The sequence below is a fragment of the Cyberlindnera jadinii genome (assembly GCF_001661405.1).
Source record: "Cyberlindnera jadinii NRRL Y-1542 unplaced genomic scaffold CYBJAscaffold_11, whole genome shotgun sequence".
Lineage (NCBI taxonomy): Eukaryota > Fungi > Ascomycota > Saccharomycetes > Phaffomycetales > Wickerhamomycetaceae > Williopsis > Williopsis jadinii.
In genome coordinates, this window is record NW_017963662.1 from 173,660 (window position 1) to 199,763 (window position 26,104).

Below are 26,104 nucleotides of genomic sequence, written 5' to 3' on the forward strand. Positions count from 1 at the left end.
TCAAAGCGTAGCCCTAACATCTTAACACCAACTGACTTTCCACCGTCTCCGAATTCTGTAACATCCAGACACCACAAACCCACAAGCTGGAAGTTTCATCCGCAATACCACCAAAAAAATCAACACATAAACGGGGGAATTTTTCACTTTGTTACCGTTTCCTCCAATCTATCAACTCGAACTAACCACAACAAAAATGGCTAAGACTACCCCAAAGCAGTAAGTTTGAGTCAAGCTCTTGGAGAAACAACACACAACTAGAGAGAAGAGAGAGACAAATGGTTGTTTTCACCATCTACTAATTCCATCGAATGGGATAATACGGATGCCCTATGGGTACTCCCTTTGCTCAGTAATACCACACCAAATCGCTCGAGGAATGTGAGGATAATGACAAATAGATATCGCTGTCTACTTTGTCATATGATCCGCTTGTAACATTTCCTTGAGAGTAGAAGGCATGGGCTGTGTTAGCTTCTGGAATCCTTGTAATTCAACCAATCATTCCAGCAGCTACACTTCCTCTGTCCTTTCCCATTTCGTTCAATGGGAGAAGTACTATACTGGTCGAATGAATGGTTCTCATGTCGATCTCTTCTTTTGCGTTGCGTTCCTATCCTTCCTGTCGCTCAATTATATTAACACGCTACTCAGAGTTATCACCGCTGAGCAAGTCCTCGTTCCAGAGTCCCAATTGAAGAGAGCTACTGCTACCGCTAAGCTCTCCGAGAAGGCTGCTGCTGAGAAGTTGGCTAGAAAGAAAGTAAGTTTTAGAACACCTACACCGCTTTGTACTGTGAAGTTGCGATCTGGGTGATGACAACAACTTTCAACATGACTAGCCCTCAAGGGGGCGATGTTGTCTGTTAGTTAACCATCTTTCGGGACTGACAACTAAGATGGCACCTTCACAGGGCAAGCAAACCTTCAGGCTGTGCACAGGGAACGTAATGTACTAACAAGTTAAACTAAAAGGCCAACAAGGAGAAGCGTCAAGCTATCTTTGAGAGAACTGCTGCTTACGAGAAGGAGTACTACGAGGCTGAGCGTGCTGTCATCAACGCTAAGCGTGAGGCTAAGGCTGCTGGTTCTTACTACGTTGAGGCTCAACCAAAGCTCGTCTTTGTTGTCAGAATCAAGGGTATCAACAAGATTGCTCCAAAGCCAAGAAAGGTTTTGCAATTGTTGAGATTGTTGCAAATCAACGCTGGTGTCTTTGTCAAGCTCACCAAGGCTACCTCCGAGCTCTTGAAGCTTGTTGAGCCATACGTTGCTTACGGTTACCCATCCCTTTCTACCATCAAGCAATTGATCTACAAGAGAGGTTACGGTAAGGTCAACAAGCAAAGAATCCCATTGTCTGAGAACGCCATCATCGAGGCTGCTCTTGGTCAATTCGGTATCGTCTCCATTGAGGATTTGATCCACGAGATCTACACCGTTGGTCCAAACTTCAAGCAAGCTAACAACTTCTTGTGGCCATTCAAGTTGTCCAACCCATCTGGTGGTTGGGGTGTCCCAAGAAAGTTCCAACACTTTATCCAAGGTGGTTCTACTGGTAACAGAGAGGAGTTCATCAACGCTCTCATCAAGAAGCAATTGTAAAGAGGTTAATAACCCCCTTTGCTCTTCCTTCAAGCAGAGGTTTAAGCATCCTCTTTCATTCTTTAATTAATTGATGTTAATTTATGATCTGAAAAGGAGGTGTTTTCCTCTGTCTTTTATAAATCTCTGGTTTTTTATTAGTGTTTGGGTTTAGTTTAATGATGTTTTAATGGTACAACAATATGATAAAAGAACGCTAGACGTGTACACAAGCCCTATGATGTTTCCACTTAGTACACGTTAACCAACCCACCGTGGTAGTTGTCGAGCAGCTCTTGTTGTTGTGAGACAGTCATCTCGTCAACATCGGATGGCTTGACCTGAGTGCCCTTGATAAGCTTTGTCATGTGTGTCAAGTCAACATTCACAAAGTCCTTCATGAACTGACCAATCTCAATGTTTTCATGATTGCCACTGAGCTTCTCCCTCAATAGATGCATTGTTGATTTCTTGTTGGAGTAGGCGTAGATATTCACGTCAACTGCACTGTGACCATGCGTTGACCAACCGGTTTGCGAACGTCTTGATACAATGTCATTGAGCAAATAGTGAGACGCCTTGCTGTGGTCCATGATGGACTCAACCTCTTGAGGTGTATAGTCTGTGATACCCAAGTCCTTTTCAAAGATTTCATGCTTAATAAAGCTCTCCAAATCCTCACCTTCAAAGGAGGCAATCTTGTTATTCAAGTATTCACCGGAGTGTTTAGCAGCCAATAGTGCCTCTGGACGCCACAAATAATCAGGGTATGATGGTGTCAATTGTCTAGCAGCGGCCAAACCACCGGTTTCATGATCACTTGTGGAGATAATCACGGTTTCAACATCCGTGGAATCTGCAAAGTCCAAGACGGCTTTGAATGCCTTGTCAAATGCTAGAACTTCACGAACTTGGGCAGCTGGATCGTTGTTGTGGCCTGCATGGTCAATTCTAGAGCCTTCAATCAAGAGGAAGAATCCCTTATCGGAATCCTCAGTGGCTTTTGAAAGTGCCTTCATTGCGGTGATGGCCTCTTCTTCAAGAGATGGATAGATGGCATCGTCTCTGTCCAAGTCGAATGGGATATCATTATCAGCCAATAGAGCCAACAAAGGTAGTTGAACGTTGTTACCGAGCTCAAGGTTGTCAAACGAAGATCTGTTACCAACATAGGACCAGCCGTTTTCCTGAGCTTCTTCAATCAAATTTCTACCATCTTTTCTCAGCCCACCGTTACCGTATGGTGTTTCACCAGGTGGGTAGAAGTGCGTTCTACCACCACCTATCATCAAATCAACAACTCTGCCCAGAGGATATTCACCCAACTGGTGCTGAGCAATCAAATCCTCGTAGAATCTATACGTGACATGCGATGAGAATGCCGCTGGGGTGGCATCAGTAATACGGGTCGTAACGACAAGACCAGTGTGGTAACCTTCGTATTTCATCGCCTCCAACAAGGTGCCACACGGTTGTCTCTGAGGAGTGACACCAACAGCGTTGTTGTAGGACTTTAGAGCACAGGAGAACGCAGTCGCACCCGCAGCCGAATCTGTCACCAACGAGTTCGACGAGCGCGTGCGGCTCTGTCCAATCAAATGTTTGTCCAACGTGAGGATATCGTCTATAGCCAACTTATCACGGTACTGGCGGAACGAGCGCGTCAACGATAGTGACGTCGGACCCATCCCGTCAGTCACCAAGAAGATGATATTCTTCTTCGTAGAGCCCTGCGGAGTCAGCGTCAGCTCCGACAGAAGCTTCGGGTCAAGAAACAGCCATGCTAAAGATGCAATATTCATCACTGTTTGGAAGAAGGCACAGCGTTAGTATTCAACTCAGACACACTTCAAAAGCCACAACTGAGAGTGGCAACTCACCGATGATGACCATCACCACGATGTTCTGGTAGAGCCCGAGTCCAAACGACCGAGAAGAGGTCGCTGCACGTGTGTATTTCATCGTTGTTATCGAGCCGCCGTGTTTGTTTATTTGTTTACCTGTGTGTTGTTTTGATTGTTTATAAAACAGAGGGGAAAGGGAGATGGTGAAGTTAAGCGCCGTGACAGGATCCCAACTCCACTGATAAGGGGGTCCGATAGGTGGGTGTCTGGATGTTGTAGATCACGTGACTAATGATAAGGGGCCGCCTCAGTGATATTGCTTATATAAGCATATCACGTGATACAGTTAACCTCTTTTGGCGTTTCTGTGGTTTGTGCCATTTTCGCTGCAAATCCCGATTTTGCGCGAAAACATCATCGGCTTTCCCTCATTGTCGCTACACACCATAACCAACACGAGACACAACACAGCTCATCGAGATGTTCAACGCTAAGAAGTTCCGCTCTAAGAGAGAGCAGGCAGCCTATGATGCGACGTTAGGCGGGAGATACCAAAAGAGCTTGAAGAAACATCCGTTCTTACTGTTTGGGCTACCATTTCTCACAGCAATGGCTCTAGGGTCATTTTGGCTCTCGTCATTCACTGCTATCAGATACGAGAACAGAGACCGTAAACTACAAGAGCTGGACGAAGAGCAGGTGCTGGATCTGAATACGAAGAAGAGACACGTTGATGTGAAGGAGGAGTATTACAGACTTCAAGGGTTGGGCGAACAGGAGTGGGAGCCAAAGAGAGTTCCAAGATTACCAGGCGAGGGAGATAACGTGTTCTGATATGGCTTCCCCCATTCCTCTTTTCTTAACGACACGGATGTATATAGCAGTTGCACGATTGTGTATATATATGGAGATTATATATATATTAACCAGGATTCTATTTCTTTGCCTTTAGTGTAATGTCAACTTTCGACAGAGCGAGATAGGCCAATAGCGCAATGAATACATATTTGGCAACGTTTAAAGGCTTTGTCATAAACTCCCTGAATCCGTACTTGTACTTGACCAAGATGGAGAGCTGCTTAACACTGTCGATCAAGTTGGAATAGTGAAGAGTGACCCTTGTATGGCCGTTGCCCAAGTCGAAATAGCTCAACTCGTACCCAACTTCTTCAGATTCTGGTGGGATGTCACTTTCAACGCCCACGACTTGGGAGCCTTCCGGAAGGTACACACTAACTTCAACGTCATCGAGAGAAGTGCCCGGGATACCGTTGAGCAATGGAACCTTAACCGTATACTCGTCATCACCAACTTTCTTCAAGTAATTGCCCAACTTGTTTGTCCAGCCAACGGTGAAGTTGTAGTGCCAGCCACCGTAGATTGGGAATCTTGGTCTGATGAAGATCTTATCAGATAGTGCCAATGAGGTACTCACATTACCAACCAAATCGGTATAGTAAACGTCGAATGCACCATCTTCCATCTCCAATTCCAACGCCAATGCAGCATGTGAAGATGTGACAATCTCTTTGTTCATCATATAGTCTGCTCTTGAAAACCCACTCTCAAGACCAGCTGCTTCATTTGTGGTTTGATATTCTTCAACAAATTGTAAAGAATCACCCCAGTGAGAGACCCAGATACCACGTTTCAACTTGTTAACTTTCATCAAAGGCTTCAAATGTCTGTACAGAAGGCTCAGCGGAGAAGATTCAAATGGCGAAATATCTTCCATTTCATACACCAGCGCCTTTGAAGTTGCCTCTCCCTTGATACCATCCGCTTCGTTCAATTCTTTGGCCTCCGTGATTCCCTTCAACTTCAACAAGCTCTTCTTCGTATGGTAGGCGCTGAGACTCTTCTTAAAGGAGGAAAACAACAGGGATTGTTGTTCAGTGATACCAATCTTGGCAGGAAGTGGCTCCAGCACGTTTGTCACCGTGAGGACAACGGTCACCAACAGAGTGCTCTTTGGAGCTACCGGAGGTGTCTGAATCTTGATGTAGTTCACAACAGGTCCATTCGCTGAGTCGGAGCTCTGCTCAACAAATTCGTACTCCAGGGGCTTGAAGGCATCTTTTCCCTGGATAACGGACACGGTACTGATCTTCTCATACATGAAGTTTGGAACTGCGAAGTAATACACGCCATTTGGCTTGGAATCGATGTTTCTAACTTGTAAAGCGTACTCTTCCAGCACGTAGGATTTTGAGAGATCAACGGCACGGGAAACAACAACGTTTTCCCAGGTCTGTGGTGGCACGAAACAAACCACCGTGCTGACAATGCACAGCAGAAGGGTTAGAAGTCTCATCGAATGGGTTGGCTATGCCGTTTTCCTTTGTGATCAATACTTGTTGTTCATATAAGCCTTGAGCCTCGGAGAATGTGTGGAAAACAGGCTCGAAGGGTGTGCGGGTGCGTTGTCCGTTACGCAAGATCCGACGCCTCACGTGCGCACGCACGTGATGTAATACCGGAATGCTTTCCCTAACTATGGAGTGGAGCTTATATGGGGCACCACGTTTCTTTAACGGATGACAAGCGGAGAATAGAGCGTTGATTAGATCCATGGTCTATGTACAGTGCTCACTGGGAGCTCAGCGTGATTTCTTTTCCCCGGGTACCATATTTGGTCTCCACTTTGCCATCAAGTCTTTTGTATGTTGTCTTATCAGTTAGTACTACCTCACGATTCTAGAAACCTCCCGGACTAATAAAACGCCGCTTGTATAATCCCCTCAACTTTGCTGAAACAAGGTATTCTATGGCAGTATAATCCTTTTGGTGAGCTATTGCTTAACCATTTACCCAACGATTCTATATACTGTTTGTATAAGGTTTCCAAGTGCATTCTGATCTTCTTTTGAAGATCTTTGAACAAGTGGCCAGCTGAATGCCCATTGCCATGAGACTCTCTGATAAGTTTTACACTCTATCGTTTTGCCAAGATAATCATCATCGTACTGACGATACCTTGTTGTCCTGGGCTCTGTGACCGGCTCTTCAACGGTTCCGTTTCAAGCAGTGTGGGATCACCTGGGGGGGGGGGCACTGAGTGGTGAGACAAAATATAGTTTTAAGATTAGAGCATACCCGCGGTGCAATACCTTAAATCACCCCCTGACAAGGCAATATTGAGTCAAGACATGGGGTAGATCAGTCTAATGGAGATCAGCTTATGATTTCTGCCCTTTTTTTGGTTTGAATCACCGTGTGGAGAAAGAAAAGTTGAATGATCTACATGATTCAGTTGACACTTGAATAAGACAGAAGACGTAGTCATGTCGCACAAAAATGGTGAATAGCCATACATACAGCGGAGTCAGAACACACTGCTGTACCCTGCTGTGCTCCCTATTTGAAGTCGTCACCCTTTCGAGCCCCAGGGCTTCTTTTGTGGGTCCTCCAGTATGGATCCCAATACAGTGCTACACGCATGTAGGTGGAGGCAACCAGTGGCCTGCCTACGACGCCCGATAGACCGGGTGATTGAGAACTTCCAGGCGACACGCAATTCCCAAAACATCTGCGGCAAGAGGATTCCAACCTCTGGCTGTTTTGCTTGGATGTTGGAACTTGAGTCTCGTTGACTCAACCGTAGCGATGACCCAGCCTGCAGAGCCAACACACCGTGGATGAGGGAGCAAAGGTGGTATGAGACCGTGCGCACTCCAACACACACGCAGTAGCCATATGACGAGACAAGCACAAGCCATACACCAGGCCAACCACAGCAACACTCTCTGTTCCACTCTCCATGCCACTATCTTTACACAACAAGCAAGCAACTGTAGCACCAACATTCGTGCTCTCTATTGCTACATAGAGAGAGCAGACAACAGAGAGCACAGAGCAAGAGCCCGGATAATCTCCCTTGCATGCACGGAAGAAACCAGCAAGAGGAATACGTGGGGGCACAGGCATTAGCCACACTCTTCGCCCACAGTGAACTCCAAGCTGTCTCGGCAGTGGGCACAAACTGGCCCGTCGGACCAAACGGGGAACACAAACCAGACCAGATCCGTGGGGGTTGCGTGAGGAACGGACTTTTCCACCACACCAAAACTCTAATCCCGTTGCCCCGCAAACCCAAATTAAACTTCTGTTGCGTAGCCTCCGATTACCGCATTGGGACGGCGCGCATGAACTCTAAAATCTGGGGAAGCAAAGCCAAATTCCCATCTCACTGCATAGCTCTCATTGTATAACACAGCTTTGGCGACGATTGTTCGAGCATTGGCGTCCAAAGCAACCAAGATCGAGCATTTGCAACCCCTCTTCCCCGTCAAGTGGTGGCAGCATGCTCCGCTTCTCCAAGGAGTGTGGAGAGAAGAAGGTGCTTGTGCTGTTGGCGAGCTGTGTATATAAAGGTCGCTGTAGATGTCTTCATTTTGGCACTTCTATCTAGCTCTTGAGACCCCAATCAAGTGCTTATCTACCATTTTTATCGCCATGACTGCTGGGAGATACATCGCCACACGCATTCCTTCCCTATTCACGCTTCCTGGTACGCCAGTGAAGTCGCTGAACCCAGCCCCAGCAATGAGGGCCTTGAGCAGAAGCGACTGGAACTACTTTGCCATGGGCTACTGTGCCTGGGTCATTGATGCGTTCGACTTCTTCTGCGTGTCTGCCTGTGCCCCAGCGTTGGCCAAGGCCTTTGACAGATCAATCCACGACATCACCTGGGGTATCACACTGGTGCTGATGACCCGTTCTCTGGGTGCCGTGATCTTTGGTTCTCTCTCCGATACGTACGGTAGAAAGCCAACGTACTTGGCCGTCATGGCCCTGTTCTCCATGATTGAGATCGGCACCGGGTTTGTCCAAACCTACACACAGTTTCTGATCGTGAGATTGCTCTTTGGTGTCTGTATGGGTGGTTGCTACACCACCGCATCTGCAACAGCACTGGAATCTCAGCCAACAACGTCTCGTTCCGTGCTAGGTGGTATCTTCTTGCCTGGCTATAACCTGGGCTACATTCTCGCAGTGGCCTTCTACCGTGCCTTCGAGTTCTCAACTCATGGCTGGAGAGCACTCTTCTGGTTCTCAGCAGCCCCTCCTGCCATTCTGTTCATGTGGAGACTGATGTTCCCAGAACATCCACACTTTGTTGAGCACAAGAGAGTCCAGCGTGAAAAGGCCTTGGCTGAGGGTAACCATGCCCAGGCTGCATCACCATGGAGGCAATTCTACTCTGATTTGAAGAAGGCATTGAGCAATCACTGGCTGATGTTCGTTTACCTCGTCTTCTACCTCTCATTGATGAACTTCTCCTCGCACGCTTCCCAAGATTTGATGCCAACCATGTTGCAAAACCAGCTCTTCTTCTCCGCAAACCAGCGTACTGCCATCATGATCGTCGTTAACCTGGGTGCCATGGTTGGTGGCCTGTGTGTTGGTACGCTTTCTGAATTCACAGGGAGAAGACTGGCGATCTTTTCATGTGCCGTTGGCTCCTCAGCGTTGATCTACCCTGCTTTCTTCTCCACGTCCATTGGTGGGCTCATGGCTGGTGGCTTCTTCATGCAGTTCTTCGTCATGGGCTGCTGGGGTGTCTGCTCTGTCTACATCATGGAGCTGTCTCCACCAGCGTTCAGAGCCCTGTTTGGTGGTTTGGCTTATCAATTGGGTAACCTGGCCTCATCAGCATCTTCCACCATCGAATCAGAGATCAGCAGCTCGTTCCCACTGCCAGATCTCGGCCCAAGCATCTACGACTACGCAAAGAGTATGGCTCTGTTCATGGTTGGTGTCAACGTGTGCCTCATCGTGTGTATCATCTGTGGTCCAGAGTACTTCCACAGGGACTTCAGTGCACATGCTGAAGAGAACTACTCTGACCAGAAGAAGGCCACCATCGAACAGTTCGACACGGCCAGTGACGAGGAGCGTGCCATGGGATCATTGAAGATGAACACCGAGGTTGAGGAGTTCGACATGGACAAGGCCTCTGTCCAGCACAGAGAATCTGCTAGAGACTAGAGCTTTTACAGTACATTATGAATTTGATTTGAAGTTGTTGTTGATTCAATTGCCCAGTAGTTTAAAACAAGTAGATCATTCCTCGATGAACGAGTTTTCAGGAACTCTGTAGACGGTGATCTTTGGGTCGTTAGGGTTCTTCAGGATGACAAACTTACCATCTTGCTGAGCGTTGATGATGTCGATGAAGGACTTCACAATACCCCAACCGTTGGCAGTGGACAGTCCAATTTGCAAGGCAAGGTCCTGTGGTCTGAACGAGGAGACACCAAGCACGGTGTGTCTAGTGTTGTCCTTGAAGTTTGCTCTTGAAATGAAGCCCAGCTTGATGGTGTCAACACCGGCAAGGATGGCCTGCTGAGTCCATTTGGAGAACTTGTTGTTGTTGTTCTTGAGCTCTGCAGCGATGATGGCACCTCTCTGCGACATGATCTTGGTCTTCCAGTCCAATGGGCCCTTCTTGTATTCATTGATGGCCTTCACACTCAAGAGCTGGTTTGAGGCAGTGTCCTTTGTATCGAATTCTGTTCTGATAACGATGGATAATGGGCGTTCACCCTCGGTCTCTTCAGCAGTCGTGAACTCCCACTTCTTGTACGAGTAGCCCTTGGACAGCAATGGCTCATCGCTGTTGCTCTGGAATGGGTTAGGATGCTCCAAGGAGATCTGCTGGCCGTCAGCAACAACGTTGGCCAAAAGGTTTTGGTTGAGGAACATGGCCTCTAGTGACAACTTGCTTGCACTGTCAGTGTCCTCGGCAGTATCTGACGGAGCATCAGCAGCGTTCTCATCAACGGTCAGGTTGTCGATCTGGGAGCCCTCACGCTTGTCCAAGAAGATCTGGCCATTCTTCTTGGTGACGATGATGTCCCAGGAGTAAACTGATCTTGAGGCACACATCAACTGTGACACCACAGAGTCCGTGGTGAACACCTGTGCAACGTTGTCAGATTGCAGTTTCTGAATAACTGGGTCATCAGACGCAGTTGGGTTGTAGATGTTCTTATCAATGGCTTGCAACGGCAATCCACCTCTCTCAAACTTCTTGTTGTATGCGTTCAACGAACCGTAAGTACCCAATTCTTGAGGCTGAGACACCGAAAATGCCACTTTGCTCAGCTTGTTCAGCTCAATATCGGAAACAACCACCCACGAGTCCTCAACCTTGACAGAGCTGTCACGGACTCTTTCAGGCTTCTCATTTCTCCAGTAACGTCTGTTGCCTTGGAAGCCGTTGCCTTGGCCAGAGGCGTTGGAAGAACCAGAGGATTGTTGCTGGGAGCCCTGGGAGTTGAATTGTCTCTTGGTGAAGTTCTTCTTCTGGAATGATTGGCCTTGCTGTTGCTGTTGTCTGCCACCACCTCTCTTCAACACGGTGGTTTGTGAAACCTGCTTGTTCTGCACTTGCTTGGAGTTATCAACAATCTCAAAGTCCTCACCTTCGTCCTGTGCCTCAGCAGCGAACGACGAAGCAGCACTGGCACCGTAGGCGTGGAAGTAGTCTCTCTGGTTACGCTTCTTGTCCTTAAGATCACGCTGGAACTCCTGTTGTTGCCAGTCAGCAGCTTTACCCAACTTATCAGCCTTGGAATAAGGAGCGTATGGGATGTCAGAGAAACGTAGCGATTCAGGGATCGTGGACTGTGGGCCCCACGTGGATGAGATGCCGGAGAAATCGAATGGAAGGGACATCTTAAGCTTGGATTAGCGTGGAGAGGTTGATGGAAACGGCGTTGAAGCGAAGGCCCATCATCGTTCTCAGCGTTGGAAGAAATTTTTCACTTTTGGCGTAGGGGAGATGAGTCACGTGACCAGTATGAGGTGTCTGGATGTAGGTGGTGTCCGGGTGTTAGGGATGTCCGGGTGTGATAAATGTCCAGGTGTTGGTGGCGAAAACGCATGGCCGGGCTCCCTTAACAATCATCAACATCAACATCAGCATCAACAACAACAATAACATCAAAAAGGCCGCCACAACAACGTCAACAAGACATCGATCTAACCTTGTTTGAAACCAATTGGACTAAATACAAACAATGAACGGAATTTCTGTGGATATCAACCATCTAAAGAAAGGTGAGGTCAGCTTGGGTACTTCCATCATGGCTGTTACCTTCAAAGATGGTGTTGTTCTAGGAGCAGATTCCCGTACCACAACGGGTTCCTATATCGCAAACCGTGTCACCGACAAGCTCACACAATTGCACGATCTCATCTGGTGTTGTCGTTCGGGTTCCGCAGCAGACACACAGGCTGTTGCAGACATTGTGAAGTACTACTTGGACCTCTACGTGGCACAGCATGGACACGCTCCACCTCCAAAGGTGGCAGCCTCGTTGTTACAGGAATTGACATATAAGAACAAGGACAACCTGACAGCAGGGTTGATCCTTGCAGGGTTTGACGAGCACAACGGTGTTGGTGAAGTCTACAGCATACCATTAGGTGGCTCAATACATAAGCAGAAGTTTGCCATTGCCGGCTCTGGTTCGAGTTATATCTACGGTTGGACAGAGAAGAACTATAAATCCGATATGACCCAAGATGAGGTGGTTTCGTTTGTCAAAACGGCACTGTCACAGGCCATAAAGTGGGATGGCTCCTCTGGTGGTGTGATTAGACAGGTCATTTTGACGAAGAAAGGTATCGAACGTCTGGTCTTTTACCCTGATGAATATGAAAACGCTTAGAGATGTCATCGTTATTAATTCATGTGCATTGTGAACAACGGGGAAGCTCTGCAATGGCTCCAATCTGATAATAAATCTGTAGTGGAAGCCGTATATCAAAACCGGTGGTTGAGCTGGGCTTAACTATGGGTGTCCGGGTGTTTCCGAGCTCGGCGTATACCGAGCTCTCTTGCATCAACGGATTTATGTCCACTTCTCTGTTTGCACTTATTGCACGGGGAAGAGCGATCATGGAGCTTAAGCAGTCATTGAGTGGCGTGCTACCATTATCAGAGCAGTACACCGTGCTGCATTGGCAGTCGAAGACGAGAGAAACCCATGGCTTGGTCTCTGGGACTTCGTTGCCGACTTTCAAAGTGCAACACTTCATCACGCTGGCCCATAATGACAAGATCTTTTATGGGCTCGAGCTGTTCGTCTATCTCACTGTGTTTGAAGGCTCACACGTTGAGCAGATGCTATTTGTATCCAAGGCCGATACCAATGGGGAGAACGATTCGAAGGCGAGCATTGGTCTGGTGACACAGCACTGTGTTGAACATGTCTTGCGTATACCGATGGCTGAGTATTTCAAAGAGGTTATACCAAAGGACGCTACAAGGCCAAAGTACGGCCCAAACACGATATCCAGGTTCACAGGCACAAGGAAAGCACTGGATATTCTTCTGAGACGCCATACGGGTGAGCTAGAGACTCCAGAGGCGGTCAGGCCGTATACCATGAAGGATTTCCCCAGAGAGTTGAAGACCAAGATTGCGCTGTTCACCAGGAGTGAACCTCAATATCTGTTCCCCTGCTCCTCTGAAAACCCTTCCAAACACATATTGGACGGCGAGAGCCTGCTCAAATGGTGGTTACGCGTCTTAGACCCAGTCCTGACCTCACAATTCGAAACACATAGGGCGTTTCTTCGAATCCCCAGTGAAGATGATAAGGTCATCCAGAGATACCTAACGCCATTGAGAGGGAATTGGTCAATTGGAGATGTCTTTGGAAGTGATCCAAAGGACATCGCAGTATTCAAGATCCCGTTGTTCCCCGATGACCCTAAGGCCAGATTCTTGGAACATCTATGCGTTGAGAGCAGGGTCAAAGCAGTCTCTGTTGCCCAATTCTGGGAGGAATTGCAGATGAGACAGGAATTCAGACTCGGTGTTATTGTTAGTGTCATTGGTGTCGAAGGCAAGTTGAAACCATCCTTAGCTGACTCTTCCACTGGGTTAATTTGCTCTTATAAGATGTTAAAAGCCTTGAAGAACTTCATCACCGGCGAAGACTTCCATGATGACGAGGGTGCATTGGAATCGTACAAGAACGTCATCAGTTACTTAGAATCAAAGAAAGGAGAAGGCTATACAGACACACTAAAGGTTACAGGCACCTATGTGAAGCCTCAAAGGGTTGTTGAAACCCGAGTGAATACCATCACCGTCAACAATTTAACAACGTTGGTGAGGAAGAAACAAAAGAAGTAGACAATACAACTTCCTCCAGTCCATATCATAGTCATTGTATTCAGATTTAATAATAGAATATAAATCTCCCTATATTTTCTAGTATATTGTATTTACACGATGCTTCCTGCAACTCATAGAACCTCATTGATGATATTGGAGGCCTCCTTATAGGTCTCGAGAAGTTTAGCACATTTCTCGCGCTCCTGAGCCAAGTTGTTATCCTCCTGTAACAAGTCTGCAAACATTGCTTCTTTGTACAACGCAGTGACCAATCTGTTCTGAACACCTTCCTTGGAGTAGTTCACCAAGAGACACATGATCGCTTTAGGAACTTGGTCTTGAACCATCTCACGGATGATACCAAAGTATGATACAATCAAACGCTTAATGAGAAGAACCTCGACTTGTTCACGCTCACTTAGTTCGGGTTCTTCGACATCTTCGGTGATTCCCTCTAGTGGATTTTGTGGTGTATTGGTAATGGCCAACTCTTCAAATGCACCGAATGCCCTTGGTGTTGAGACTGGGGCATTCTTTGGTGCATTAGCACCAGAACCATTAGCCTTCACTTGTCCGTTCTCCTTACCGAAGAAGAAGTTGAGGAATGAATCTTTGGATTCACTCTTTTCGTTATGCATTCTCGTTGTTGGTGGCGAAATATCAGAAACAACCGATTCCTCATCAAAGTCACCGGCAGTGGAGCCCTCTACACTACCATTCGCTTCAACCGGTTTTGGTTTTAGAGTTTTGAGTGTATCAACCATCTTCTTCTGGGTCTTTTGCTCTTGTAACTCTTGAACAACCTCAGCCAAGGCAGTGGCGGCGCCGATAAAGCTTGGATGATTCGTGTTAATGTAAGCTCTGTGGATATCAATTAAACTCTCCACATATGCACTTGTTGGGCCCAATCTCTCCCGTAACAATTCACTTGTTACTTCGATCAAAGCCTGCTGTAATTTAGGATATCTTGCCAACTCTGTAAAACCACAGTTGTGGCCAATCTTCATCAACTCTTCATACACGAGTTCAACGCAACGATGCGATGGACTTTGCAAAAGACTGATCTGTGGTTTGACCAAAAGATCAAATGCAAGTTCTGGAACAAACAATGAAGGTCTTGGACCAGTGGAGTTTCTAATGGCAGTACGAATATCCTGTGTTGTCAAGTTTGCCGTTGGGTCAATAGACTCGAGCGATTTCCCCAAGACATCGTGATAGATGTAGTATATTCTAGCACCACCACAGAGTTCCTTTGTGTTTCTATCAACGAGGTTACCTTCAATAGAATTGACAAAGTTAGATGCAAATTTTGTCATGAGCTGAAGAATGAGCGCACTACGTCCCTCTGGTGTAGTGGTTTGTTGAGTACCATACGATGCCAATTCTTGTTCAGTTTGGCCCATCAGGGTGTTGAGTCTTGCCTTGATATCAGGCAATTTCTCTCTGATGTGGTTCATCAAAGTTTGGTTCAATATCTTGGCCAAGTATCTTGTACCACATCTGTTCGAGATGGTTCTGTATACTGGGTGAGCTCTAAAGAACTCGTCTTCAGATTGCAAACCTTCCTCCACGCTCTTGTTCATAACAACATCCTGCTGGGATCTGTTCACCACACCGACAAATCCCAACTTTAGAGGGTAAACCTTCCCGGAAAGGATATCCAATGCATTAGTTCCATGATCCATCAAATCCAGTTTCGACAAGACACCAATCGTACGCTTTCCTTGTGGATCAACCTGTCTTGCGAGTTTCAAAGACTCAGAGTTGACGATATCAACGTTGGCTGGCGACACGGCAAGGATAATGCAGTTCGGCTTAGCAATGTACTCTAGAATGAGGTTACGGATCTGCTTTTCAATATCAGTTGGCTGATCACCGATAGGAACCTTGGTGATACCCGGTAGATCGACAAGAGTCAAGTTCAAAACCTTTGGAGAGTAGATCTTCAAATTGATTGGGATTCGAGAGATCCCCTTGTTCTTACCGGCAATTCTCGAGGTCTCATTGACAATCTCCCTTCTGATATCCTCAAAGTTGTAGAACCTCTTGCCAGGCATGTGCAAGAACTCACCCCACTCGTTCTGCACCTCCGGCACGTACCCCTGTTGCTGTCTCAGGTGGTCTTCTAGTGAGAACTCATCCTCCTCTTTCTTGCCACTGTCACTCGCTTCAGAATCACCGCTGGCCTCACCGCCCTGATGGATCAACGGAGAATCCTCCGCAATATTGATCAACTGTAGCACCAAAGGTCTTCTCGTCACAATCCCAGTACCACGAGGCAAGAAGTCCCTACCAACAATCGTCTCCAAGATTGACGATTTACCGCTGGACTGTGATCCAATGATTGAAAGAATGGGCAAATCTAGCGAATCAACACCGGCGTCATAGGTGACGTCCTGCAATTTGTTAACAGTGGGAATCAAATCCTCGAGTGACGCCATTGTAATCTGTTTGGAAGTGTTTGTTTGGTTGCCGCCTCAGGAGGACACTCGTTTGCTGTTTTGTTTGTTGATCTTTTCTGGTTTGTTTTTGTTTTCTTTGTTTTTTTGTGTTCGCCCGCCCCGCCGCAAAAACGAAAACAAAGGCACGCTGATTTGGTGTCCGGGCGTGTGCTTATGCAACGTGGTGTCCGGGTGTAGCTCCACCTAATGTGGTGTCCAGGTGTGAGGTAGGGTAACCTTGCTGCGCATCTTGCACTTTACCTATGGGTGTATCATTTTATAACTGATTTGTACCTTTATAATTCATTAAATACGAGTATTATTTGCCCTTACGCTTTCTGGAGTTGGTCTTGTGTGCCCCTGTTTCATCCTCGTTAAACACAAGGCCCGAGATTTGCTTTTCCCTTTCACTCTTGTACGGTTTGCTACCAGGCTTGCTATGTCTTCTCTCGTTCTCTTCTCTTCTCTTTAAGCTCTGTAACTCAACACTCTTGATCTCTGTAGCCTTTTTGACAACGACTGGTAGATGTCTGTGTCTCGATATTCTCTTGATCTCTGGCATGTATTTGAATCTCTCCTTCAGTGCCTCGTCGTACTCCAACTTGGCTCTTTCCTTGGACGACTTCACATTGGCACGTTCAGAAGCATTGGCACGCCACATACGAATGTTACCATCGTCTGAACCACTCAAGATGTACTTGGAATCCATGGAGAATTTCACTTGGAACACGTGCTGCATTCTCTTTGTGTGGTAGATGTCTCTAGAATGACCCTCTCTCGTCTTGAATATTCTTATCGTCTTATCGTAAGATCCACTAACAATCTCCTGTCCTGTTGGTGAGAAGTCAACGTCCAACACAGCTGCAACGTGACCCTTGTAGACGTTCATTGCTCTTTTCATGTATCTCATATCGTAGTAGTACAAGTTGTGGTCTTCATTTGCAGTGACAAAGTTGAAGGCTTCAATAGGATTCCATACAATCGAATTGGTGCGTAGTGTTTGAATGAGCTTTTGAGTTGGAGAGTTGGTTCTAATGTCGTACAAAACAACACTGTTGTCACTTCCAGAAGATGCCAATATACTGGTCTCGGTCTTGTTGAACACCACGGAGTTGACATTATCACAACCCCACGATAGGTTGGAGACAGGCCTTGATCTCTGGGAGTCCCAGAGTTCAATCACAGCACCTCCAGTGACAAATGTGGAATCATCCCTGTGATGATCCAACCCTTTGAAGCTATGTTCTCCGTAAAAGGTCTTGAGTAGACCTTGCTTGGTAACTTCCTCTTCACCGGCACCTTGGTACTCTTCTGAATTCACACTCCACAGCTTTATGGTCTTATCATCACCACAACTCAATAGCAAACCCTTTGGCGTGACAGCGGTTCCGGTGACTTGGCCGTAATGGGCTTTAAACCCAGCAATTTCCTGTTGTAAACCCAAATCCCAATACTTGATCACACCGTCTGCAGATCCGGTCGCAATCTTGTTCAACACTTTGAAATTCTTAGCGATCGTATACACACCATCTCTGTGCCCATTACCTAACTGTCCCAGGAAAGGCTTTGCAAACATACGCTCCATTTTTGTAGCGTTGAGTGCCTTTGTATATTCACGAGCCCTCTCAAAAGGATGGAGCTCTGGGTTCAAGTTACGTGGCATCTGTGACTCCTGCGTGGATCTCACAGGAACATAGTTGTCTGCTGAACGACTGATGGTCTTGATCTTCATATTGTTGTATACCGAGAGCTTCTGAACTGGCGATAACAAAGCAGTTTAAAAGAAGAAAGCTGTCCCATTGAATGGAAAGTTGTGAGTCCGAAATTTTTTTTAAGGTTCAGTGCGATGAGCCGGAATTCGTCGAAATCCGACCTAGGCATCACGTGACCAGTGCTTACACAGATATAGAGAGTATACCAGTTTAATTAATGGCTTATTACCTATGAAATATACTAAACGAATGTTGGAATACCGGCATTCTTCCAGTCCCATGGATCGTTGAATCTCAAACCTTGGTCCAATGCGGAGATTTTGTCCAATTCCTCCTGTGTCAGGTCAAAGTCCTCAACGGTTAAGTTATCCAGCAGTCTGTCCTTGTTTGAAGACTTTGGAATCACACCTAAGCCTCTCTGTGTGGCCCATCTGAGCAGCACCTGTGAAGGCTGCTTACCGTGGGCTTTGGCAATTGCGTTGATGACTTCGTGCTCGAACAAAGGCTGCAAATCCTTAACCTTTGGATGGTCCAATTCAACAAAGGATTGAGGTCCAAACGAGGAATACGCAACGACCCACAATCCGGATCTCTGAGCGTATTCAACCAGTCTTGGCTGCACGAGGTATGGGTGGTGCTCAATCTGCAATGCTGAAGGCTTCACCTTTGCACCTCTGAGCAAATCTTGAAGCAAAGCACCGTTGAAATTGGAAACACCAATGGCCTTGATCTTACCTGCGGCGTGAGCTTCCTCCAATGCACGATAAGTCTCAATGATTGGAACATCCTCAAATTCAAACTCCTCGGTGATTCCAAAGCCTGGTGGATAGGACTTCTCAAATGGGACAAAGGCCTGTGCGATGGGGAAATGGATGTAGTACAGGTCCAAGTACTCCAATTGCAAGTCCTTCAAAGTCTTGTCCAGAGCCAACTTGACGTTGTTTGGATGGTGGAACGTGTTCCACAGCTTGGAAACGATGAACAGCTCATCACGCTTGACCAAGCCTTCATCCAAGGCTTGTTTAATACCCTGGCCAACTTCAACCTCGTTGCCGTAATCAGCTGCACCGTCGAACAGCCTGTAACCCAGCTTGATCGCATTGTACACCTGTGAAGCTGCGACTGCGTTTGGAATCTTCCAGAGGCCCAGGCCAACCAGTGGAGCCTTGAGACCGTTGTTAAGAGTGATTGTAGAGGACATTGAGCTGTAATTGAGCTGTAATTGAGCGTAGAGCAACAACAAAGGACGACTGAAAAGGAAGACTTGTGGCTCCTCTTAAGTACTTTTCCCACACAGCGATAGACATCATTGCTCGCAACAAAAATCGGGTCTTTAACCGGCGAGATCGCTGTGGGTATTGCACATTAGTGCGTCGTCCGCGTTAAAGCGTGGATGGAGTACGGTTGAGGGAGAAATGAGCAAACAAATCCAGGGCAAAAGAACCAATGGGGTGTCACCCTATGAAACCACAGTTGAACTACGATGAATAGGGAGGAGGAGCTACGCCAATTGGACATTTATTGGATATTAATCGCACTATAAGCGGGATCGCATGAAAAGATCACGTGATGGCTATACTAAGACCACGTGACTGTGGATGAACACGCAGTAAAAAACACCCAGACACCACCACACCGTATCCTTCCGAAAAGTTTCAAAGCCCTTTTACTAATCAACACTTCCTCCTATTCACTCCTACACTCTCCAACTCCCCCAACTCACCAGAGACAACAACACAACAACCACACCCCAAAGGGAACACACCACGTCCACACACCACATCTACACACCACACAGCAACACGCCGCCAATGCCAGAACAGACCACACAGCAACAATCCAAACCAAAGCCATGCTGCGTTTGTAAGCCGGAGAAAGAGGCCAGAGACCAGTGTCTCCTCATCAACGGACAAGACTCGGGCAAATGCGACGACCTCATTGGACAGTACAAGACCTGTATGAAGGGCTTCGGCTTCGACATCTAACACCCTCTCCAGAACCCATGGAAACTTGCCGAGCACCACCATCACCACCACCACCCTGTAAATATCTCTTGCTTATATAATCACGCTGCTGCCGCTGTATAAAAAGTTGTGTTCGAACGCCACAGTTTGTTTCCGTAGTTATGGGAATGCGCCCCGCACCGAAATCGCCCAGCTCCCCGTTTAGGGTTTGGCCGTTGTATGCATGCTGAGTATAAAATTTGAATTATTCCCACGTTGATGTCTCTGACTTTGGCTGGAATCACCACCATTCAGCGTGGGAAAGATTGATTGGCTGGTCAGAGTGTCCGTTAAGAAGCAGTTCAAACACCTCGTCAGCATGTCCGTTCACCGTGAAGCAGTCGAGACGGCTAAGCTGGCCACTACGTTCAGCGAGCCGGTCCATTTGGGCATCATTGGAGGCACCGGGCTCTACCACCTGGCATCGCTGACTCCGGTCGCTAGGCTCACGATCTCGACGCCATGGGGAGCTCCCTCGTCGTCAATCACCATCTCCAAGACCTCTACGGGGTTCAACGTTGCGTTTTTGGCACGCCACGGCATCCACCACGACTTGCTCCCTACAAACGTGCCCTCCACGGCCAACATTGCTGCGTTGAAGTCCATTGGTGTGAAGGTGATCATTGCGTTCAGTGCCGTGGGCTCATTGCAACAGGACATTCCTCCGCGTGACTTTGTCGTGCCAAACCAGATCATCGACAGAACCAAGGGTATTAGAAACTCGACTTTCTTTGAGAGAGGTTTTGTTGCACATGCTGGTTTCGGCGAGCCCTTTGACCCGAAGTTGAGCGCATTGATCTCTGAGTTTGGCCATGTGTTGGAGGGTGATGATGTCAAGCTACACTCCAAGCAGCTGGACGGCAAGGACCTTACTGTTGTGTGTATGGAAGGCCCAGTGTTCTCCACCAGGGCAGAATCAAGATTGTACCAATCTTGGGGAGGTTCAATCATCAACATGTCGGTCATTCCAGAGGCCAAACTGGCTCGTGAAGCTGAAATCTCCTACCAGATGATTTGTATGTCTACTGACTACGATGCCTGGAGAGAGGAGGCCGAGCCGGTGACCGTTGAAACCGTTGTCGGCAACCTGAAGGCCAACTCTGCAAATGCAAACAAGCTGGCCATTGAGGTGATCAACAAGTTGGAGCATGAGATTGTTAATGGAAACATTGGTAACGATTTGGCCGGAAGCATGAAGATGGCTGTGAGTACAAGTCCACACGGTGTGAAGAGGGAGTTGCTGGAGAAGATGCACTTCCTTTTCCCTGGCTACTGGGAAGTCGAATAGATCTATACACTACGTAGCTGATTGAAATGCTAAATTAGTTTCTTTTGTCTTGTTTTCAGATGTAAGAAGGTGAAGACCAGGGGGGTGTTCTCATAGATCAAACCCTTCTTCTTGACTTGGTTGGGGAATCCATTCTGTAGTAGTACTTAGGTGAAGGTATATACGTTGGTGTTATCTTCAGACTTGTGACCGGATCCTTTGCTTTGTTGATGTCAGTGGCTTGCTCTTGTCTCAGGGGAGAAGCCTTGTGTGGGGACAAAAGTTGTGGTAGAGGTTGGGAGGACATTGGTGACGCAATTGGGGTGCCTTGTTGTTTCTTGGTCTTTGGAGAGTTCAACGGCGTGGTGTTTATGACTTGAGCAGGTTTAGCAACCTGATCAGGCTCGGTGATTGGAATCTCCTTTAACCCCAAGAGTTCTCTCTGTTGATTGTTCAGCTTCAAGTCCTTGAAATCATCCTGTGGCTTGAACACTCTGTATAACCCCGAGACGATGTTCCATGCAAATAGTAGTTGAAATGCGATTCGTAACTTGTTCAACGTTGAATAATCTACCGTGTAGTCCAATTTGAACAGCACCAGCTTGGCCACGTTCAACACGAGCTTTGTGACTAGCAAGAGGATCAAGTTGATGAGCACACGTTTCAACTCGAGCTCTTTGTTCACCACGCGGTGCTCGATCTTTGAGATATCTGGGTGTTCCCATTCGATGTTGATCTCCTCTTGTGACATCGGCTTATATGTTACGTTGGAGAGAAAAGGTGATTGAGAGCCAGATCAAACAATGACAGATGATGTTTCTATTAGCAACTTTTCGAAAAGCAGAAGTGAGTGTGAGTGAGGCTAATTTCATGTTGCTGGTGATGCCTATGAGCGGGCGGAGAGTGTTACATAAGCAACTAGCGCATGGTTACATAAGCAGCATGCTTATCTAAGCGTGTGAGGATGTATTACATAAGCAGTGACTCATGTCTCCGTGTGGTTTTGCCACTTTTGCGCAAATGGACCGGGAATGACAGCTCCAGAAAGCACAAACATACAGAATTTACCCTGAACTTGTGCTATAATTGTTGTTATGATTATCGCATAAGGTAGGCTGTAGAGTGTGTTTGATGATACGGTATTCTGACTAGACTATAAACTGACTAGACTATAAACTGATTAGACTATAAACAGACTAGACTATAAACAGACTGGATTACAAAATGACCAGGCCATGGACTGACTAGACTATAAACAGACTAGACTATAAACAGACTAGACCATGCACAGACTAGGCCGTGATCCTTATCAGTACATCCACTGTTTACAAGGATATTCGGCATGGAATCTGAACAAGCGATCCCGACGTAGGCCACCCAGAAGAACCCGTTCTCCGTACATGCCATAAGGATTATTATATCCTTCTAATTTTTATTAGTATCGTTCTAATATCAGTTACACAACAATTATATATCCCAGTTATACACAGATTATATACCAATTATATCAGTTACACTCGCGCGTGTCTGCTTTTTGTCCCGTTTCCTCCTCCCGATGCAAATTCCTTGGTTGCCCATTTTCGCTTTTTTGTGTTTTTTTTTTCGCTTTTGCCTTTCCTTTTTTGGCGCTGAAATTTTCTCGCTGTGGGTTTTCTCTCTTTTCTTCCCAGTTTCCTCCCGTTTCGGTTTCTGGAGAGGAAGAAAAACATCAACAAACACATCTCAACGGTCAAAGTGACCCTCTGCTTGGTGGTTTTACAGCTTGTGATTTTTGTCCATAGTTTCTGCGAAACTGATACATACACACACGGCCCAGAGGAGGAGAGAATTGTCGTTCTACACAGACTGAAGGGAAAAAGCTCACCGGGAAGCTGTGTAAGACGAGGAAAAACGAAAACGAGACGGAGGGCGAGAGCGAAGCACGAGCCAGAAGGACGGGAACACAGCACGGGAACACAGCACGCAAGCCGTCAGTGGAGATAGCCGGTGCAAGAGAGAAACAAACGGGTGTGCTGAAGGTGGTTGCACAGAGCGCAAGAGGGCCTGTTGATTAATCCCCAGGTCTGCACAGAGAGCACAAAGAGCACACACACACAAGCGCAGCGAGGCCCAGCAACGGAGCAAGCACACCACTTCACGCGGAGAATGTCGATATTTTGCTGTGGAGGATCTGAAGAGGAGGACAAGGGAACCACAACTAAGAGCCGTAACCAGCAAAGTCGACGCGAGACTGGCCACGCTGAAGCAGACCGTGGTTCAGTGACCAAGCAGCCAGGTGAGCATCCGTCGCCTACGCTGAAGCCAAAGAGCAGTCCAGCCAACGCCAGAACGCCTCTGATAGACCAGGAGAAGAAGGACAGAAGTTCCACGAGGAACGAGGTCACCGTGTACGAGGGCACAGACTCCACTGTTGAGACCGAGGCGAGTAATCCAAAGATGAGTGTACACCAGCAGCATCAAGATGAGACAGCTGGCAGCGGAACAGAAATACGCACACAGACCAACGAGGTGGATCCTGACTCCTCACAGGTGTGCACAACGTCAAACTCGGAAGGAGAGGAGTACGACGGCGATGTTGATATGGAGTACGCGCAAGATGACTTCTTTGACCTGACAAAGCTACAGCCTGGCCAAACCCACGCGCCAAACGGCTGGCTATTGGATAGCCAGCCCGATGCGCTAAAAGGCCGTAAGTGCTTGATCCTCGACTTGGACGAGACGTTGGTGCATTCGTCGTTCAAGTACATGAGACAGGCGGACTTTGTCATCCCGGTGGACATTGATAACCAGATCCACAACGTGTATGTGATCAAGAGACCTGGGGTTGACGAGTTCATGAAAAGAGTTGGTGAATTGTACGAGGTTGTGGTGTTCACAGCATCTGTGTCACGGTACGGCGACCCGTTGTTAGATGCGTTGGACGTTCACCAGTCAGTGCACCACCGATTATTCAGAGACTCGTGCTATAACTACCAGGGGAACTATATCAAGAACCTATCGCAGATTGGCCGTCCCTTGAAGGACACCATCATCTTGGACAACTCCCCGGCCTCTTATATCTTTCACCCACAACATGCGATCCCCATTTCGAGCTGGTTCTCAGATGCTCATGATAATGAGTTGTTGGATATAATTCCCTTCTTGGAAGATTTGTCAAAGGATAACGTTGAGGATGTTGGCATTGTCTTAGACATCAACATGTGAATAGCACACCGTGGGAGTGCCTCCCTACCACAGCAAAGAGCCAAAAGAAGAAGTATAGAATTGCATCACCATTGAAATCCTCAACTCCAGTTTCCTCACAATGGTTGTCTTCTCATAATTATGTTTCACTGAAGGTATTAACAATACAGCAAACCAGGCAATTAAAAAGAAGAAGAAAACACTCACACTTTAGAGGGAGTGTACGCCTTGAACTAGTGAAGTTGACCCCTTTGTATTCTTAGAAGGTTGATGATATCTCAAATGGTCTGAGCTCATCGCTACTGTATACGGAAAATACCTTAGTCCTGAGAGTAATGTATAATATTATAATGCGAATTATCTCCATTTTTGTATCTCAATATGGTATCGTATACACTTTATATAGAGCATCTTTCACAGCTCACTGACAACGTTTCTCAGCTTGTTCAATGCCTCCAGTGCTTTGCCAGATTGGATAGAAACAGCAGCGAGTTGGGCACCTTCCTTCCAGTCCCTGGCGACGCCTGCAACGTGTAGCAGTGCACCAGCGTTCAACAAGATGTAGTTGTATACGGGATCGGTTTCATCAACCTCGTTTCTAAGGATCTTTAGGAGGGTATTGGCATTCTCGTCTGGAGTTCCACTTGCTACTGATGCCAACGGGAACTCCTCTAGTCCAAAATCTTTTGGCTCTAGGTAGAACTCTTGTATACTCTCATCACTTGGATCGACCAGCCAGCACTTGGTGCGTGAGACTGGACTGATCTCGTCCAGTCCCACACGGCCCCAGACGATCATCGTCTTACCAACTACTCCGTATCTCTGTTTGTCCAGAGAAATCACAGCCTGGGCAAACACCTTCCCCAGAGACTCAGAGTTGACGCCGATGATACGAGCTCTGATCGGAGCAGGGTTCAACAGCGGGCCCAGGATGTTGAAGATCGTTGGAATGCCGATGGAGGATCTGATTGGAGCAACTGCTTTCATACCAGGATGGAAGTTTGGAGCAAAGAGGAAGGTAAAGTCCGATTCTCTCATAACCTTCGAGGCATTGCTGGCGTTGATCTTGGAAAGATCAACCTGCAGTGAGCCCAGCAGATCACCAGCACCAGAGGCAGACGTCGAAGCCTTACCACCGTGCTTGTAAACGTGGAGGCCCAGTCCAGCACACACAATGGCTGACGACGTTGAGACATTGAAGGTGTTCTGGCCATCACCACCTGTGCCAACAATATCCAGGCCGAATTCGCCGTTGACATCTTCAGGTGTGAAGGTACTGGACCACTCAAGCATCGACGCAGCAGCAGCAGCTATGAACTCGGGCTGGTGGTCCAGCCCAGTCAATCTCAACGCAGTCAAGAAGGCACTGATCTGAACGTCGGTGGCCTTGCCTTGCACGATGAGTCGAATGACCAACGCCAGGTCGCTTGGCTTCAGGTTTGGCGGCGACAGGAACAGCGACTTGATGAACGGGGTCAATATGTTCTTGGATTCCATTGTTCCAGTGGTTGATGAAGGATGATTCCCGTCGCTTGGGGCCATAATTGGAGGAGTGATTGTCTGTATATATAATCTTTCGATTAGAGTCACGTCCAATGTGACTGCTTATGTAAGCAGATCACGTGACTGATGAGTCATAAACCACGTGACAGCTATTCCGAGGGTGATAGATCATGTGACCATCACCGAACCGGCACCCACCCGAACACCCCGGTAATTGCCCGTGCTAAGATATCGGTCATCGTGGCCATATTAACCCACCGTTCTAGGGCTTGGGGGTGGAAACCCGTGGGCATGGGATGCACCGTGATGTACAACAGAGCAAGCAGCAGCGTCCTACAAACTACCGTGTACAGGTTTGGCACTATTTTCAGCCAAGGCGTGGTGATTTCTGGTGCCCAAGATGGTGGAAGCCCATTGACTGTAGAGCTT

General features: G+C 47.3%; 17 protein-coding genes across 17 annotated transcripts; 8 read left to right on the forward strand and 9 right to left on the reverse strand.

Annotated features, from left to right (window-relative positions):
- The first annotated feature begins 60 nt into the window (after positions 1-60).
- CYBJADRAFT_19762 (60S ribosomal protein uL30) lies at positions 61-1,720 on the forward strand. Its single transcript, XM_020217565.1, has 3 exons — positions 61-219; positions 655-673; positions 976-1,720. Exons 1-3 carry the CDS (start codon positions 197-199, stop codon positions 1,603-1,605), a joined length of 672 nt encoding a protein of 223 aa, XP_020069377.1. The 5' UTR covers positions 61-196; the 3' UTR covers positions 1,606-1,720.
- Positions 1,721-1,835: 115 nt separating this feature from the next.
- Positions 1,836-3,386, reverse strand: PHO8 (alkaline phosphatase PHO8; the record flags this gene model as incomplete). The annotated part of the gene is made up of 1 exon (XM_020216910.1): positions 1,836-3,386. One exon carries the CDS (start codon positions 3,384-3,386, stop codon positions 1,836-1,838), a length of 1,551 nt encoding a protein of 516 aa, XP_020069378.1.
- Positions 3,387-3,908: 522 nt separating this feature from the next.
- COX16 (Cox16p) lies at positions 3,909-4,262 on the forward strand (the record flags this gene model as incomplete). Its single annotated transcript, XM_020212862.1, has 1 exon — positions 3,909-4,262. One exon carries the CDS (start codon positions 3,909-3,911, stop codon positions 4,260-4,262), a length of 354 nt encoding a protein of 117 aa, XP_020069379.1.
- A 100-nt stretch (positions 4,263-4,362) lies between these two features.
- Positions 4,363-5,742, reverse strand: OST1 (dolichyl-diphosphooligosaccharide--protein glycotransferase subunit OST1; the record flags this gene model as incomplete). Its single annotated transcript, XM_020213777.1, has 1 exon — positions 4,363-5,742. The coding sequence occupies one exon, from the start codon at positions 5,740-5,742 to the stop codon at positions 4,363-4,365; it is 1,380 nt and encodes a 459-aa protein (XP_020069380.1).
- A 1,001-nt stretch (positions 5,743-6,743) lies between these two features.
- Positions 6,744-7,309, reverse strand: CYBJADRAFT_19807 (uncharacterized protein). The gene has a single exon (XM_020217566.1). It carries the CDS (start codon positions 7,232-7,234, stop codon positions 6,896-6,898), a length of 339 nt encoding a protein of 112 aa, XP_020069381.1. The 5' UTR covers positions 7,235-7,309; the 3' UTR covers positions 6,744-6,895.
- A 574-nt stretch (positions 7,310-7,883) lies between these two features.
- Positions 7,884-9,419, forward strand: CYBJADRAFT_174203 (MFS general substrate transporter; the record flags this gene model as incomplete). The annotated part of the gene is made up of 1 exon (XM_020216550.1): positions 7,884-9,419. The coding sequence occupies one exon, from the start codon at positions 7,884-7,886 to the stop codon at positions 9,417-9,419; it is 1,536 nt and encodes a 511-aa protein (XP_020069382.1).
- Positions 9,420-9,456: 37 nt separating this feature from the next.
- Positions 9,457-11,244, reverse strand: CYBJADRAFT_19819 (eukaryotic translation initiation factor 3 subunit D). The gene has a single exon (XM_020217567.1). It carries the CDS (start codon positions 11,109-11,111, stop codon positions 9,495-9,497), a length of 1,617 nt encoding a protein of 538 aa, XP_020069383.1. The 5' UTR covers positions 11,112-11,244; the 3' UTR covers positions 9,457-9,494.
- Positions 11,245-11,361: 117 nt separating this feature from the next.
- PRE3 (proteasome core particle subunit beta 1) lies at positions 11,362-12,167 on the forward strand. The gene has a single exon (XM_020215456.1). It carries the CDS (start codon positions 11,456-11,458, stop codon positions 12,107-12,109), a length of 654 nt encoding a protein of 217 aa, XP_020069384.1. The 5' UTR covers positions 11,362-11,455; the 3' UTR covers positions 12,110-12,167.
- A 172-nt stretch (positions 12,168-12,339) lies between these two features.
- Positions 12,340-13,440, forward strand: RTT109 (H3 histone acetyltransferase RTT109; the record flags this gene model as incomplete). The annotated part of the gene is made up of 1 exon (XM_020212233.1): positions 12,340-13,440. A coding segment is annotated over one exon (1,101 nt), but the record flags the coding sequence as incomplete, so codon positions are not given.
- Positions 13,441-13,697: 257 nt separating this feature from the next.
- Positions 13,698-16,007, reverse strand: DNM1 (dynamin-related GTPase DNM1; the record flags this gene model as incomplete). The annotated part of the gene is made up of 1 exon (XM_020216911.1): positions 13,698-16,007. One exon carries the CDS (start codon positions 16,005-16,007, stop codon positions 13,698-13,700), a length of 2,310 nt encoding a protein of 769 aa, XP_020069386.1.
- A 319-nt stretch (positions 16,008-16,326) lies between these two features.
- SOF1 (rRNA-processing protein SOF1) lies at positions 16,327-17,739 on the reverse strand (the record flags this gene model as incomplete). The annotated part of the gene is made up of 1 exon (XM_020217532.1): positions 16,327-17,739. One exon carries the CDS (start codon positions 17,737-17,739, stop codon positions 16,327-16,329), a length of 1,413 nt encoding a protein of 470 aa, XP_020069387.1.
- A 175-nt stretch (positions 17,740-17,914) lies between these two features.
- On the reverse strand, positions 17,915-19,191 carry CYBJADRAFT_168649 (xylose reductase). The gene has a single exon (XM_020215457.1). The coding sequence runs from the start codon at positions 18,918-18,920 to the stop codon at positions 17,961-17,963; it is 960 nt and encodes a 319-aa protein (XP_020069388.1). The 5' UTR covers positions 18,921-19,191; the 3' UTR covers positions 17,915-17,960.
- Positions 19,192-19,261: 70 nt separating this feature from the next.
- Positions 19,262-19,759, forward strand: COX17 (copper metallochaperone COX17). Its single transcript, XM_020213403.1, has one exon. The coding sequence runs from the start codon at positions 19,531-19,533 to the stop codon at positions 19,702-19,704; it is 174 nt and encodes a 57-aa protein (XP_020069389.1). The 5' UTR covers positions 19,262-19,530; the 3' UTR covers positions 19,705-19,759.
- Positions 19,734-21,135, forward strand: MEU1 (S-methyl-5-thioadenosine phosphorylase). Its single transcript, XM_020215458.1, has one exon. The coding sequence runs from the start codon at positions 20,042-20,044 to the stop codon at positions 21,008-21,010; it is 969 nt and encodes a 322-aa protein (XP_020069390.1). The 5' UTR covers positions 19,734-20,041; the 3' UTR covers positions 21,011-21,135.
- On the reverse strand, positions 21,108-21,740 carry POM34 (Pom34p; the record flags this gene model as incomplete). Its single annotated transcript, XM_020217187.1, has 1 exon — positions 21,108-21,740. The coding sequence occupies one exon, from the start codon at positions 21,738-21,740 to the stop codon at positions 21,108-21,110; it is 633 nt and encodes a 210-aa protein (XP_020069391.1).
- Positions 21,741-23,569: 1,829 nt separating this feature from the next.
- On the forward strand, positions 23,570-24,193 carry CYBJADRAFT_129954 (dullard-like phosphatase domain-containing protein; the record flags this gene model as incomplete). The annotated part of the gene is made up of 1 exon (XM_020212882.1): positions 23,570-24,193. The coding sequence occupies one exon, from the start codon at positions 23,570-23,572 to the stop codon at positions 24,191-24,193; it is 624 nt and encodes a 207-aa protein (XP_020069392.1).
- A 393-nt stretch (positions 24,194-24,586) lies between these two features.
- On the reverse strand, positions 24,587-25,669 carry TRP4 (anthranilate phosphoribosyltransferase; the record flags this gene model as incomplete). The annotated part of the gene is made up of 1 exon (XM_020212854.1): positions 24,587-25,669. The coding sequence occupies one exon, from the start codon at positions 25,667-25,669 to the stop codon at positions 24,587-24,589; it is 1,083 nt and encodes a 360-aa protein (XP_020069393.1).
- Positions 25,670-26,104: the final 435 nt, after the last annotated feature.

Coding starts and splice junctions, on each gene's coding strand:
- CYBJADRAFT_19819 (XM_020217567.1), bottom strand. CDS start 11,111: ATGTCCCTTCCATTCGATTTCTCCGGCATCTCATCCACGTGGGGCCCA.
- CYBJADRAFT_19807 (XM_020217566.1), bottom strand. CDS start 7,234: ATGTTGGTGCTACAGTTGCTTGCTTGTTGTGTAAAGATAGTGGCATGG.
- CYBJADRAFT_19762 (XM_020217565.1), top strand. CDS start 197: ATGGCTAAGACTACCCCAAAGCA.
- CYBJADRAFT_168649 (XM_020215457.1), bottom strand. CDS start 18,920: ATGTCCTCTACAATCACTCTTAACAACGGTCTCAAGGCTCCACTGGTT.
- COX17 (XM_020213403.1), top strand. CDS start 19,531: ATGCCAGAACAGACCACACAGCAACAATCCAAACCAAAGCCATGCTGC.
- MEU1 (XM_020215458.1), top strand. CDS start 20,042: ATGTCCGTTCACCGTGAAGCAGTCGAGACGGCTAAGCTGGCCACTACG.
- PRE3 (XM_020215456.1), top strand. CDS start 11,456: ATGAACGGAATTTCTGTGGATATCAACCATCTAAAGAAAGGTGAGGTC.